Here is a 16,374-nt window from a genome sequence, read left to right on the forward strand (position 1 = left end):
CGCACACACAAGGTGCGGCATGCACGTGGTTTCAGTGGGTACAATGTCACCGTTCACAATGTTGCAAATCACGCAGAGCATGTTGCACACACGATACGGATTTAGTCTAGTTTGCAACGCATGTTGCCCTTCAGGGAGTTTGATGACTTCATAGCCTATATTCTCCACATTTTTCTCACGTCTTTCCAATTTGTATTTTATTCCTTGTAGATGTAGGGCTTCAGTGCGCACACGTGTGAACCTCATTCAAACAAATAATTTGGTCATTTCAAAACTGAAAAGGCACGCATTTGAGTTCAGTTGGCTGCGCGTCTGTGTTTAATGCGCGCTCTCGCGCTTCGAGGACATCGGTTGTAAAACCTGCTGGGTGAGGAGGAGGGAGAGAGGGAGAGAGGGAGCTGGAGAGGAGTGGGCTATTCACTCATTGTTACGGCCTCGAGGAGCGGCGAAGACCCCTACACGTGAATTAATCTTCCCGACAGAAAGGTAAAATCGTCTTATTTTATGATATATTTCTGGCACTCCCCTAGATATTTTCTGTTACAGAATTGCGGACACATGTATTGGCAACACGGCTGGATCGTAGTAACGTTAAATCATCGGGATACGTCTGGAGAGATTCAGTTTAGGTCGACTAGTCACCATACGGTCAGTATCAGTTGAGATGAAGTAGCCCAACCGTCATCTTTTGTTCTGCTTCATGAAATGTTTATTTTTGTCGGATAAAATGTGTTTATCCATTAGGCGCTGTCGGAGGAGTGACCAGCTGCCTTTGACATATATATACTACTATAGTTTCATGTCATCACTGTTGTGTCTATTTACCGGTAGTTTTGTAACATGGTTCTAAGCATGTAATGCGCAACAATCCTGCCGAAGACGCCAGTAAATGTTATTACGCACAGTCATTTGCCTACAGTGCAAGCCACTACCAGTATATTCAATTGTGAAATGTCACATAATGTTTGAAATGGTTCGGGTTTGTTTTACGTGTCATATTAGAAAGTGCATGGTCTGTTAGTGGTAATGGATGCTGTGGAAAATAGGTTCTGGCGAATAATTATCTTGCAACAGGGTGTGTGCGTATTTAGAGAGACAATATATAATGTAAATTGCTATAACTTTACTATTATGGTGCCGTTAAGATACTACATAAATAGAATTGGTGCACTAATTCACTCATTCAATATCCACCCACATACCAGATTATAATCCCCATGAATAGATTATAAAGCATCATTTCTCATAATGTGCCTCTTAAAATATTGTGCTAAGATGCATCATTAATTGTAGTCACATTTGCAATTGTTTACATTTTGTAAACATTTAATTATCTCCCCTCTCTATTCTCCCCCCAGATCCCTTGACATCTACACTTATTGCAGGGATCCACTCTCTGATCCTAATCATTGTTCATATTCTGTGTATAAAGCACAGCGACCTGGTGAGAAGTGGTCCAACACCCGACGCCAGGACTCATGCTCAGGTGATGGAGCTCCTATGACTCAAGAGGGAAACAGCCAGCCTCAGCCATGGCGTCCATCTTGGATTATACCCACGCACACAGACTGTCACTCTCTGAGACCAGGAACAGGACCAGTCTCTCCCCTGACTGTCAATGACCTGTACCACGCGTGAGCTCTCTCTCTTGCGCCAACCTTCGTGAATGAGGGTGATCATTCGGATTGTCCCTGTGTCCAGCCTGGGTCCCTCCTTAACCCTGTCCTTGCCCCTGCCTGCGGGGACCATGGGGCTCCTGTTGGTGCTGTGTGTGTCCATGCTGATGGCTCCAGCAGTGGTGGTAGAAGCCATCCCCATGGAGTCTGCTGCTGGGAGCCACAGCATGTTCACCTGTGAACCTATCACCCTGCGCATGTGTCAGGGCCTGCCCTATAACTCCACCTTCATGCCCAATCTCCTCAACCACTACGACCAGCAGACCGCCGCGCTCGCCATGGAGGTAAACACTGACCCACTATTTTTCATGACTTGCTCTCTCTCTCTTGCTCTCTCTCTCTCTCTCTCATTTCCAGGCTGTATCACATCCGGCCGTGATTGGGAGTCCCGTAGGGCGGCGCACAATTGGCCAAGCGTTGTCCAGGTTTGGCCGGGGGAGGCCGTCATTGTAAATACGAATTTGTTCTTAACTGACTTGCCCAGTTTAATAAAGGTGAACAAAATATATATAATGTGTCTGGATGAAGAGACACATGCTGCAACTGTACTGTCCTTATCTGTGCCAGACTCTATGGTCTGTCTGCCCCATGGACATCGTAGCAGTAGCAGACAGTGCTACCATGGATAATGGCATAACCGGTAATGTTGATAATATCAAAGTGGTAGCCTACTTTTAGTCGGCTCCTCTAGCCCAGGGGACTGAGAATATATTACAAAAACATTATGTGATAAATTAACTTTTAACATTTCTTTTGGGCCCATTTTTAAAACCATCAATTATTAAATGACTCTGTGAAACGAATTGTGTGGTGGTCTAATCTGCTGCGGCAACCCGCTGTTTTATGCTGTGACAGACAAGCCAGCAGCAACTAGAGACGATTTCAAAGTCATTTCTGCTTTAAAGACTATAAAAACCCATTTTATGTAACAGGCTTTGCTTCGTGGGCTTAACATTTGGCTAGGATCTAGATCCACTCTGCTGAAGTGAAGTGAATTAACAGTCCTGTTCATGATACGATGTTGGATTCCAGCCGCTGCCGGATTAAGCTGCCTGTACAGTGCGTTATTTACCAATGTTTATTGTTCTAATTCCGGTATCTATGGAGCTGTAACACACTCACACATACAGTGCATTCGGAAATGATTCAGACCCCCTTCCCTTGTTCCACATTTTGTTACGTTACAGCCTCATTCTAAAATGGATTTTTTTTTTACTTCATCAATTTACACACAATACCCCATAATGACAAGGTGAAAACGTAAGTATTCAGACCCTTTGCTATGAGACTCGGAATTGAGCTCAGGTGCATCCTGTTTCCATTGATCATCCTTGAGATGTTTCTACAGCTTGATTGGAGTCCACCTGTGGTATATTCAATTGATTGGACATAATTTGGAAAGTCACACAGCTGTCTATAGAAGGTCCCACAGTTGACATTGCATGTCAGAGAGAAACCAGGCCATGAGGTCAAAGGAATTGTCCGTAGAGCTCTGAGACAGGATTGTGCACAGATCTGGAGAAGGGTAAAAAAAAAAATCTTCAGCATTGAAGGTCCCCAAGAACACAGTGGCCTCCATTATTCTTAAATGGAAGAAGTTTGGAACCACCAAGACCCGGACAAACTGAGCAATCGGGGGAGAAGGGCCTTGGTCAGGGAGGTGACCAAGAACCTGATGGTCACTCTGACAGAGCTCCAGAGATGTGAAGATGGGAGATCCTTCCAGAAGGACAACCATCTCTGCAACACTCCACCAATCAGGCATTTATGGTAGAGTGGCCAGATGGAAGCCACTCCTCAGTAAAAGGCACATGACACCCCAGTTGGAGTTTGACAAAAGGCACCTAAAGACTCTCAGACCATGAGAAACAAGATTCTCTGGTCTGATGAAACCAAGTTTGAAACCACGATTGATGGTGCCAGGTACAGTGAAGGCAGCATAATGATGTGGGGATGTTTTTCAGCCGCAGGTACTGGGAGACTAGTCAGGATCAAGGGAAAGATGAATGGAGCAAAGTACTGAGAGATCCTTAATGAAAACCTGCTCCAGAGCACTCAGGACCTCAGACTGGGGCGAAGGTTCATCTTCCAACAGGACAACGACCTTAAGCACACAGCCAAGACAATGCAGGAGTGGCTTTAGTGACAAGTCTCTGAATGTCCTTGAGTGGCCCAGCCAGAGCCCGGACTTGAACCCGATCGCACATCTCTGGAGAGACCTGAAAATAGCTGTGCAGCGACGCTCCCCATCCAACCTGACAGAACTTGAGAGGATCTACAAAGAAGAATGCCAAATCTTTTCAGTCTCCTGAGGGGGAAAAGGTGTTGTTGATCCCTCTTCACAACTGTCTTGGTGTGTTTGGACCATGATAGTTTTTTGGTGATGTCGACACCAAGGAACTTGAAACTCTCGACCCGCTCCACTACCTCCCCGTCGATGTGAATGGGGGCGTGTTTCTCCCTCCTTTTCCTTTTGTCCATGATCATCTCCTTTGTCTTGCTCACTACAGGTGTGCCAAGCTTGTCGCGTCATACCCAAGAAGGCTCGAGGCTGTACATTTGCAGACATTTCTAAAAACCTGTTTTTTTTGCTTTGTCATTACGGGGTATTGTGTGAAGATTGATGAGCGATTAAAAAATATATATATATATTTTAGAATAAGGCTGTAACGTAACAAAATGTGGAAAATGTGAAGTGGTCTGAATCCTTTCCTAATGCCCTGTACACACACACAGAGCTGGCGGCCATAATGCATGACTGTGTCCTTGCTTTTGACTGTTGAGTGATCCTCTTTACAAGCTTGCTTGTTGGCATGTGAACTCAATCAGAGAACAGCTGCATTGCCTCGTTAGGTGAATCTAGTGGCATGTATATCTATCTATGTAGATTCATCTATCCAGTACTTAGCAGGTTGCTTCCTTGCCTTTCCATCCCCCCATCCATCCATCTGATCCATCCACCCAATGCTCCATGCCACCCAACCCCACTCTCCATCACTACCCACTTCTCTCTGCCCTGCTCTGCCCACTCAGAGGGGCAATGGAGGGGATGATACTGAATGCTGAGCCCTGTCCGCCCACTTGTTCCTATTCTACTATTAGGGGACTGAGATGGAGGAGGCAGAGAGGGAGAGAGAGAGAGAGAGAGGGAGGAAGAGAGAGTGAGCGAGAGAGAGAGAGCAAGGGATATGTGGGAGTTATGTAAGTAAACTCTGCTCTGAATGTGCCCTGGCCTCGGGAGATAGAGAGAGGCACTACATCCCATCTGCACTAAGTGAACCCAGCTTATCCCTTTTAAATATCCCATCACATTCCCATGCCATTCCCTGTAGTATTCCCAAAGTATTCCTGAGATCCCGACCTCAGTTGTAGGGGTTTAATCAGTTGCTGTTCATAACCCAAAGCAGTTAATATTATTTGGCTGTAAAATAAATACACAAAAACTACCCTCGATGTGAACCAGTTAGCAGTGTTGACTTGCCTTATAAACCAGATGAATGTATCTTCACTGTTATTTCTTTTAGCCCAGGTTTTGTTTTTTACACTTGTTTAGTTTGAATGTGCACTAAACTAAGGCTTTTGGTTAGAGGCAACAGTTCAGTTTGATTAGACATGCTTTCACCAGCGTGTCTCTGTTAGCGCATTCAAAAGCTAGTTTGATGTTTGGAAAAACACATGAATCCCAATAGATGAGGAAGACTGCGGCTCCAAAACGCCTCTCTATCTCCATGTCCATGTTGTCTCTTTATACTAGCCTTGGCATTGCCGACCGGTCCATGGGAGAATACCACAGCCTTTAAGAAGATAAAAAGCCAAATGAGGATTGACAGTTGATTTGAAAGGGAATTAGGTCCACCCAATAGCCATGATAATGATGATGAATGGCTTGTAGCGTGGAGAAATTGTGACTTGGATGAGAACCAATGGCTTCCTTTCATCCCTGTCTGGAGAGAAAACCCTCAGAAGTGGTGTGCCTTTTAAAGACCTTCATGTCTTTTCCTTCTAAGTGAGGTTGGGGCTGGGATATTTGTAGCATAACTGGCTAGCCCTTGCCTCTAGAGTTAAAAAAACGCTCAGTATCTACATCCCCCAAACCCCAAACCTCATTTAATCATCCTCCAGTATAGTGTTTTTTCAGTTTGGTTTCTGTTTTCTGGCTCTGTGGTAGCTGACCATTTGGTGCACAAATTACACCTCTCAAAATAAGCTCCCAGTCAGTCAGTCAGTTGGGGATTGTTGTGGCTGTGACTGACCTCAGTATAACCCCACTGCTGAAGTGGGACAGCAGCCTGAAGATTGGGAATCTGCTATTTCTGTGCCATCTTCTGTGCTTGCTAAGAGAGGGAGCTTCGGTGGTACATCTGTATGGAGTGATATTAGTGCCACCATAAATTTCATATGAATTTACTCATTTAAGATTCAATTTCTGATGGGACTAGTATCACTCCATAGATCTGACTGGCATGGGTAGAAAGAGAAAGGAGATAGATAGATAGACTATATATACATAAGTATGTGGACACCTCTTCAATTTAGTGGATTCAGCTATTTGAGCCACACCTGTTGTTGACAGGTGTATAAAATCGAGCACACAGCCATCCAATCTCCATAGACAAACATTGACAGTAGAATGACCCTACTGGAGAGCTCAGTGTCTTTCAATGTGGCACCGTCATAGGATACCACCTTTCCAACAAGTCAGTTCATCAAATGTTTGCCCTGCTAGAGCTGTAAGTGCTGTTATCGTGAAGTGGATACGTCTAGGAGCAACAACGGCTCAGCCATGAAGTGGTAGGCCAGACAAGCTCACAGACAGGGATCACAGAGTGCTGAAGCGCATAGAGCGTAAAAAACGTCTGTTCTCAGTTGCAACACTCACTGTCGCGTTCCGAACTGCCTCTGGAAGCAGCGTCAGCCCAAGAACTGTAGGTCGGGGACTTCATGAAATGGGTTTCCATGGCCAAGCAGCCGCACACAAGCCTAAGGTCAACATTTGCAATGGCAAGCATCGGTTGGAGTGGTGTAAAGCTCGCAGCCATTGGACTCTTGGAGCAGTGGAAATGCATTCTCTGGAGTGATGAATCACGCTTCACCATCTGGCAGTCCGATGGATGAATCTGGGTTGGGCGGATGCCGGGAAAACGCTACCTGCCCCAATGCATAGTGCCAACTGTAAAGTTTGGTGGAAGAGGAATAATGGTCTGGGGCTGTTTTTCAGGGTTCGGTCTAGGCCCCATAGTTCCAGTGAACGGAAATCTAAAAGCTACAGCATACAACGACATTCTAGGCGATTCTGTGTTTCCAACTTTGTGGCAACAGTTTGGGGAAGGCCCTTTCTTGTTTCCGCATGACAATGCCCCCGTGCACAAAGCGAGGTCTTGCCTTTTACCAATAGATTATTGCATCTATTGGTACAGTATGGCTGTAATATTTATGAAACAATAATGAACAAATAATAGTTTAATTATTATGATGAATCATTCGCCCATTTTATGCCTTTTGTCAGTGTTTGACATGTGTAACCTCTACAGATAAGGTTTCTGTGGTGTACAAAACAGAAACTCCATCCGTCCGCTGTAAATTCATATAAAAGGCTGTGACTGTGGTCTCTGATGACCGTCAGACACACGTGCACAGTATGTAGATAACACATGGCTAGTAGCTAGCGAGGGATGTACGATACATGTTATGGTCTGATAAACCCAGCTCACTCTGACCCAAACTCACAATAGACCTCTGTTTTATTTAATGTCAAACATGCTGTTTATAAGCTCCGGACTGAATGGAATCTCTCTTTCTTTCTCTCTTTCTCTCTCTCTCTCTCTCTCTCTCTCTCTCTCTCTCTCTCTCTCTCTCTCTCTCTCTCTCTCTCTCTCTCCTCTTTGTCTTTGTCTTTCTCTCTCTCTTTCTCAACAACAACTGGTGTGTGTGGTTAATAAACAGTAATGTGAATAACACGGCCGGCTAGCTGAAGGAGGAGGTGGCCCATCCTTCTCTCCTCTGCCATATCTCAGTCTTTTGTCCTTCGCTCCCTCCCCTTCCCCCATGCTAGGTACACTGCACGGTTGCCTGGGAAACGGGTCCCAATTGTGTCGTTAACAAAGGGGCAAGCTTTCTGTGGCTCTCAGGAGGTGGTCCCCGCTCGCCGCCCTCTGACCCCTGCTGAACACACCACGGCCCCATCCTTAAACTAGTCCCTCCGTCTGTTGGTGCATCAGCCGTTGCCCTGGCAGTCAGGGTAGAAATGCAGAGAATTGAGCAGAGGGGGGGGAGGAAGGAAGGAGCAGAGAGGGAAAGAGGAGAACGCGGGAATGGATTGATGGAGGGATAGATGGGAATAGAAGATAAATCCAGTAAATTGTGAGACTTCTTCCAGATATTTAATAGTAATATATCACTCAGATCAGTTGTCTGTGTAGATACAGTACATTGTTGATTGATCTGTCATTAATTCTCTTATCAGTGATTTAATTTGAGTCAAAAATAAGCTTTACCGGACCGGTCATGAAATAGACATAAGACAAATATCACACACACACAATCCTCAAAGTAGCAATTTGTTTTTTAATTTATGTATTTTTGAGGGCAGCCTTTTCCAGATGGCTTCATATAATTTGACCACTTTTTTGGAGATCCAAAATCTCTTAACTACCCCCATAAATACATAATCACATTACAGCGAGTTGAAATTGCATTATCATACTTATCCTCAGGGCTAGAACAGCATTTGACAGAATTGTATGTATTACACGCTTGAGCCACTTACATAGTAACAGTGGAGTGAGGGGGCTCTGGGGCAAAAGCAGACCAATCTCCGCAGTGCGTACGCACGCACGCACGCACACCCACACACACCCACCCACCCACCCACCACACACACACACACACACACACACACACACACACACACACACACACACACACACACACACACACACACACACACACACACACACACACACACACACACACACACACACACACACACACACACACACACACACAGAGCCAACCTCTGGCAGACACACAGCAGCTGTTTCTAATGTGACTAAGTTACCATAATCCACTGTTCTGTTCCAGAGCACACAAGACAAGACGTCTTACATTTGTTTGGGCTGCCATGTGGATAAAGATAGACATACACACACACACACACACACACACACTAGGGTTGAATGGCGGAACCGGTTGCTGGGATTTACCGCCAAAAAACACTCCCTTTTCCCAGGATAAATAAGTGCGAGAAACCAGTAAATTATAATACATTATGTATATGAACAGCATGGCGTGAAATGGAACTGTTAAATGATATGTGAAGTCTAAATCTGTCTTCTCTACGGCCTCTGCATGATGAATCATCAACGCTCAGGGTGAGGACAGACAGCCCATCTCAGTATGGAGCACAGCTCACACTGCATGTAGGCCTATCGTCTCATCTTGGTAACTTTTATTCTTGTCACAGGTAGGCCTGCATTTGCTGCAGCAGAGTCAGTAATATAAAGAGTGAACGTGCGTCTAATTTACCCATCGCCGTCTGGCTTTCGGGGGTCACCTTCTTTTTTTTAATTGTAAAAATAATTGTTTTTATATTGCAGCTGCAGAGTTTTAACTCGAATACCGTTGCTTTAAATCAGTGTGCACACACTCTCTCACAGTCTTTCTCTCTCTCCATCAACTCCATTCAGATTGCATCCAAAATAGAGAATCCTGTTCTAGATTGATATGTAGCCCTATGTACAGATGTTGTAGCCCACCTCCTTCGGGTAATACATTCAATGCAGTATTAGTCTTATATTCAGCTAAGTAAGGATGGGTTATGCATAGTAAGCTTCTAACTTATAGCCTCTGTCTCTTGCGCAATACGCACGTAATCTGCTGGCCTCTCTCCTTTAAAAGAAATGCTCCTTAGCTCTTGGAGTCCCATGCAAGAAAAGCTAGACCAAATTTTTGTTTGCATTTCTTCTACCAATAGACTATTCGAAGAGGGACGAAAGCGCTTTGTTTGCTGAATGTGAAATACAGCAGCCCAATAGAACTCACCGGTAGTTTGAAAGAAGAGCGAACGCTCGATGGCGGAAGGCTACAGCAGACCCCATAACACTTCAGTCTTCAAGAAGAGAAGTGAAGGCCTTCTGCATCTTATTACAGTCCTACATTATTGATGGATGTCATTCAATTTCTAAAGACAAGGACAACAAAACGTATTTCATTTCACTTTTGGAAGCGAGGAATGAATAAAGCAACAATAGAGAGAGAAAGAGGAGGAAGGCTAATAACATTAGGGGAAATATTATGAAAGGTATATGTGCCAGCCTCCTAATTATACAAATAGGCCCTATTATATTTCAAAATTAAAGTCAAATTTGGTGGCCTGTACTTGTAACATTGTAGGCACCAGAATCACAGAATCTCTCCCTGCTTTATCATGGTTTGAACACGTTATTCCAGTACATATAATACAGTATAATACAACACAGTACAGTAATGCAGTCCACACTGAGAAATATTAGCCTAGTGGAGCTAGTTTCATTTATTTCACCAAGAGAACATATACCTAGTTACATCTATGGGCTTTTGTGTTTTTCTGTTGTGCTAAATGTGCAGTAGCCTATATCATATATGTATTGGATAACAGCACGTGTGTGCTTTTTTTGTGCTATGGCTCATAAAATGTTTTTAATATACGGTTCATCAGGCTCAGGTAGCATCAGACTTTAATTTTGTTTTTATCAAAGTTCTAATCAAATCCAGACATAAACCTATTTATATGAATTATAATGCTTTTGAACGACACTTCCGGTTTTGTCGGGAAATCGCTAGAAACGCGATTCATTCTCGGGATGGAACATCTGTAAAATACCGGGAAAATATTCAACCCTCTTAACAGGCACGCACACACACACACACACACACACACACACACACACACACACACACACACACACACACACACACACACACACACACGCACACACGCACACATGCACACACGCACACATGCTGTACCATACATTCATCTCGTACTAGAGCACACATCTGCCTTGGAAGTGCGGAGGCAGAGAGCAGAAGAAAGGCAAACCCCAGATGCATATCCACTTGAAGTTAAATCATCCCTGTCCTGTCTGTGTGTGTAATACACCATGTAATGCACCACGACGGGGTTCTGATGAGATAATGCATGTCACCGGACTGGAGGCTGGCGAAGGCGAGGGAAGGGTGCCACCCTGTTTGATTCTATACAGATCAGATCAACGTGGATGTGTTTGCCTGCTTGTTTGATCTCAAAGATTTGATTAGGAAGATGGTGCCAGGTGTGTCATAAGATCTTGGTTTAATGAAAAGGAATGCTCGAGGGTTGGGGTAACAGGCATTTACCGATTGGTTGCTATGAAGGAAGTTCTTCCCCATAGAGATCCTATAATACACTCTATTTCATTCTGTGTTTCTTACCATCGCCTCAAGCGAGAATGTTTTGGGCCTTGTGTCTGCAGGCGGTCCATTTATTCACACCTGATTGCTTTGACTGTTTTTGACAGGTGTGGAAGTGAACCAATCTACTGAAATACACATAAACAATAAAAAAGCCTTGTACAGATGCAGTAGTAAGTCACCAAACACAGTAAAATCTACACAAAATACAAAAGAATTCCCCTGGTGATGATGAGGACGCGTGGCATTTGCTCTGCCGTGCTTTCCTGTACATCTATAAACTCAAATACTGTATGTGTGGATATATATATATATTTTTTTACTGCATTCAATATTTTGTCCAAGAGGATGTCAGTCATCTCAGACGTCTGCCTGAGCCCTATGTTCCAACTGTCACTGAACTGTCTAATAAAACCGCACATCAACGTCACCTCCTTTATGTTATGGTCAAATGAAAATCTGAAGGCAGAAATATTGTGTTTGATATGTACAAAGCATTTACAAAAGCTGTCGGGATGTGGATGTGATGTAGGTTCTTTGTGTGGGAATCGGCAAGCCTAACAGCCGTCCTAATCCCTTTAAATACAGGCAGGCGTCTGGGAGACAGCCCAGACTGAACACTGGTGTCAAAAGTGGAATTCTGTCTACAATTCTATGTTAGAATTACGATGAATGAATGGTGTAATATGTAGGCTAAGCTATGGTGATGATGGATGAAAAGGTAGCTGCGCCTCCTATCCTAGTCATAGGAAGTGTGTGTGTGTGTGTGTGTGTGTGTGTGTGTGTGTGTGTGTGTGTGTGTGTGTGTGTGTGTGTGTGTGTGTGTGTGTGTGTGTGTGTGTGTGTGTGTGTGTGTGTGTGTGTGTGTGTGTGTGTGTGTGTGTGTGTGTGTGTGTGTGTGTGAGGGAGGGAGTGTATGTGGTATTGAATATAATAGTGCTGCTGTGTATTCCTCTGTCTTGGAGACTGAAGGTTAGGTTAAGTTAATATACAATATGTAACTTTTTGGTTGACCCGACCAAATTCACATAGAAATGTTAGTTATAGATCTTTCATTCTATGTGCGCTATTTCTATACTTCCCATTTTTAAGTTTTGTTTGTGTCTTTAACTTTCAGTTTTGTACTTCAAAATTCAAAAGGCACTCGCACACTTGAGCAATCTTTTTTGCAGGTTCATGGCGACCGTTGATCAAGATGAAGGAAAAAGGAAACCGCACACGGCTCTTGATAGTATCACTGATCTTTTTTTGTTTTGTTTTTGTTGTTGTTTTTTGAATTTTGTAAAAGAAAAAAAAAAACATTTTTTCTCCTCAATTTCGTGGTATCCAATTGTTGTTGTAGCTACTATCTTGTCTCATCGCTACAACTCCCGTACGGGCTCGGAAGAGACGAAGGTTGAAAGTCATGCGTCCTCCGATACACAACCCAACCAAGCCGTACTGCTTCTTAACACAGCGCGCATCCAACCCGGAAGCCAGCCGCACCAATGTGTCAGAGACTACACTGTGCACCTGACAACCTTGGTTAGCGTGCACTGCGCCCGGCCCGCCACAGGAGCCGCTGGTGCGCGATGAGACAAGGACATCCCTACCGACCAAGCCCTCCCTAACCCGGACAACGCTAGGCCAATTGTGCGTCGCCCCACGGACCTCCCGGTCGCGGCCGGTTACGACAGAGCCTGGGCGCGAACCCAGGGACTCTGATGGCACAGCTGGCGCTGCATACAGCACCCTTAACCACTGCGCCACCCGGGAGGCCGTATCACTGATGTAACGGCCTCACGGCCTTCGTCAGAGCTTTTGTGAATTTCTTTAAATTAGCACCCTTATGTAGACCTAGCAGTGCATTTGAATGACCTAAAGCATGACATTTCTACCTTTAGATTTTGTGGCATATCAGACAGATATTAATAATACTCTGAGTAAAAGACAATGCTTTTGGATTTTCACCCTCCAGACATTATTTCCTAAAGGTCTTAATGATGAAATGCCTATGCATGTTATGTTGTGAATTTGAACATGAATTATGTCCCTATTTCAGATTACTCTGCTGTTTTTCCTACGATGTACCCAATGATTAATGAAAACTTGCTATATCCTCCTTGTGGTTTTACAGACGTGTTTAATACGTCTTGTTTACACACTTTATCCGAATATTTATGAAATGCATATTGTTATAATTGGTAGCATTTATTTGTTTTTCCTTCACCTCCAACCCCTTTTCATGCGTGGAACGGATGTGGGTGGGGCCAGGTCTACATAAGGGTGCTAATTTAAAGAAATTCACAAAAGCTCTGACTAAGGCCGTGAGGCCGATATGTAAGCTTATTAAAGATCAGTGACACTATCAAGAGCAGTGTGCTGTTTCCAACCGATGATTTTTATGCACACTCGATCCCATTCTCGTGTGGCTTACCACTTTGCGGCTGAGCCGTTGTTGCCCCTAGACGTTTCCACTTCACATTAACAGCACTGACAGCTCTAGCAGGGCAGACATTTGATGAACTGACTGACTTGTTGGAAAGGTGGCACCCTATGATGGTGCGACGTTGAAAGTCACTGAGCTCTTCAGTAAGGCCATTCTACTGACAATGTTTGTCTGTGGAGATTGCATGGCGGTGTGCTGAACGGGTGTGGCTGAAATAGCCGAATCCACTAATTTGAAGGGGTTGTTCACATACTTTTGTATATATAGTGTATATTTAATACATATCCACTTAATAAAAACCCTGTTCTGTTCCCCTATTATTCCCTATTAATGAAATTCCATTTAGCTCATCTTCCCATTTTGTCTGCTTGGGTCCCTGTCTTGTCCCCCTCCCCCACTCCCCCTCTCCCTGTCACAGTCACAAAGGCTGGCCCCAGCAGGAGCAGGATGCGTCTAGCTTGGCCCTGGGTGGGGCTAGGGGCCGGTGGGGACCCTTTCTTCACTCCCCCTGGGGATTTGCATACTAAAGCCATGCCTCACAGCTGCTAGCTAGCTACCGTTCTCTCCCTGAATGCATATTGGCAGAGAGGGGGGTGTGTGTGTATATGTGTGTGTGTGTGTGCGTGTGTGCGTGCGTGCGTGCGTGTGTGTAACAGCGTTGCCCTCCCCCAAACACAAAGGACTCTCCAGAGCCCCTGCCTGTGCCGGGTATCTGATGAACGGGGGGGGTTGGGTTACCAAGCCTGTCCTACTCCTCCTCTCTCCCTCCCTCCTTCTCCTCCCTCTGTCTTATTGCCAGGTTGGTGGGAGAAAGGGGGAGGAGGGGAGGAGGATTATGAGGATAGGGGACGGAGTTGTGTTTTTTGAGTCGGCTCCAAACTATGTCAGACAAGATGATACTGTCTGTTTTGTGCTCTCATTTTGGCTTCACATGAATAATGCCCTGCTTTAGAAGACTGTTCTGTTGTCTGTGTGTGTGTGTGTGTGTGTGTGTGTGTGTGTGTGTGTGTGTGTGTGTGTGTGTGTGTGTGTGTGTGTGTGTGTGTGTGTGTGTGTGTGTGTGTCTCTTTCATGCTGAGGGGTTGAGTGTTTTGACAGGTTCTGTGGTAGATGCACAGTGTGCTTGACATACGGTGTGTGCGAGTGTCTCCGTGTGTATGATTGTATATGACAGTAGACGTATGATGTGTGTGAAACACAGACACACTCCATAACCCAGCTGTGACTATACACCTCCTGACAGTCTTGTGTTCTCCTCTCCCCACCGCAGCCCTTCCACCCCATGGTGAACCTGCAGTGTTCGTCAGAACTCAGGATGTTCCTGTGTGCCCTCTACACTCCAGTGTGTACAGAGTACGGACGCATGACACTGCCCTGCCGACGACTGTGCCTGAGAGCCAAGGGAGACTGTTACAAACTCATGGACATGTTCGGCGTCACCTGGCCAGAAGAGATGGATTGTAACAGGTTAGTAGTCTACTGTACTGTCGGGTACACTTCTACACACATGGGGCACATATGTATTTTTTGGTATCATTCCTTTTACCACGAATTTATCAGGAAATACCTGGTCATTCTGTACCATAGCATCAATCAGAATGGCAAAATGGTAATTGCACAATGGTAACACGTGATTTCCTAGCAAATACAAGGTCAAAACTGTGGAAACAGTATTGTAAAATACTACCTTTGTGTCTTTCTGTAGTTTAAATATAATGTGTCTAACATAAGCTGTTTCCTCTCCGTCCCCCAGGTTCCCAGACTGTGACGAGCCATACCCCCGTCCTGTAGATCTGCTGTCCAGGTCAGACTCCACGGAGTCGCCCATCTCCGTCCAGCGCGACTATGGCTTCTGGTGCCCCCGCGAGCTCAAGATCGACCCCGACCTGGGCTACACCTTCCTGGGTGTGAGGGACTGCTCGCCCCCCTGCCCCAACATGTACTTCCAGCGGGACGAGCTGGTCTTCGCCCGCTACTTCATCGGCGTGGTGTCTATCGTATGTCTCTCGGCAACCCTCTTCACCTTCCTCACCTTCCTCATCGACGTGTCCAGGTTCCGCTACCCGGAGCGGCCGATCATCTTCTACGCCGTGTGTTACATGATGGTGTCCCTGGTCTTCTTCCTGGGCTTCCTGTTGGAGGACCGGGTGGCGTGCAACGCGGCGAGCCCCGGGCGCTTCCGGGCGTCCACAGTCACCCAGGGCTCCCATAACAAGGTGACCCATCGGCCGCGCAGTGATTGATTGTTTAATTAACTAATCGATTGTTTGATTTACCATTTTCTCTGTGGCATTCACTAGAATTGTTTTGTTGGTACGATATTTTCAATGTTCTTGGATTTTCAATGTCTTCAGTCTTTTTTTAAACCTTGTTCTCTTCTCCTTCTCCCCTCCTCCCCTCCAGGTGTGCACTCTGCTGTTCATGGTGCTCTACTTCTTCACCATGGCTGGCAGTGTGTGGTGGGTCATCCTCACCATCACCTGGTTCCTGGCTGCCGTGCCTAAGTGGGGCAGCGAGGCCATCGAGAAGAAGGCCTTGCTCTTCCATGCCTGTGCCTGGGGCCTGCCCGGCTGTCTGACTGTCACTCTGCTGGCCATGAACAAGATCGAAGGGGATAGTGTCAGCGGGGTGTGTTTTGTGGGGCTGTATGACCGCACAGCGCTGAGATGGTTCCTGCTGGTTCCGCTGGGCCTGGATGTGCTGGTGAGAGGGCTGGAATGAGTCACAGTGGGATAAGGCGTGTGTAACAAATGGCAGCCTATTCCCTATGTAGGGAATAGGGTGGCATTTGGGATGCAACCTAGGTGATTCAGTAAAGTATTTGTAGGATGTTCTTTGTGG

The 16,374-nt window shown here is 45.5% G+C and overlaps 1 protein-coding gene across 2 annotated transcripts in view; it reads left to right on the forward strand.

The window, feature by feature from the left end:
* The first annotated feature begins 117 nt into the window (after positions 1-117).
* LOC123990959 (frizzled-3-like) overlaps positions 118-16,374 on the forward strand; it is a 29,760-nt gene continuing 13,503 nt past the window's right edge. Inside the window, exons 1-5 of one of the 2 annotated variants that reach the window (XM_046292017.1) lie at positions 118-486; positions 1,359-1,960; positions 14,804-15,000; positions 15,287-15,749; positions 15,937-16,236. In XM_046292017.1, coding sequence (XP_046147973.1) covers positions 1,667-1,960; positions 14,804-15,000; positions 15,287-15,749; positions 15,937-16,236 — 1,254 coding nt within the window. In that variant the 5' untranslated portion in view covers positions 118-486; positions 1,359-1,666. The remainder of the gene's footprint in view (positions 487-1,358; positions 1,961-14,803; positions 15,001-15,286; positions 15,750-15,936; positions 16,237-16,374) is intronic. The other variant, XM_046292018.1, reaches the window with a different exon arrangement.

Source organism: Oncorhynchus gorbuscha, linkage group LG12 (assembly GCF_021184085.1).
Source record: "Oncorhynchus gorbuscha isolate QuinsamMale2020 ecotype Even-year linkage group LG12, OgorEven_v1.0, whole genome shotgun sequence".
Lineage (NCBI taxonomy): Eukaryota > Metazoa > Chordata > Actinopteri > Salmoniformes > Salmonidae > Oncorhynchus > Oncorhynchus gorbuscha.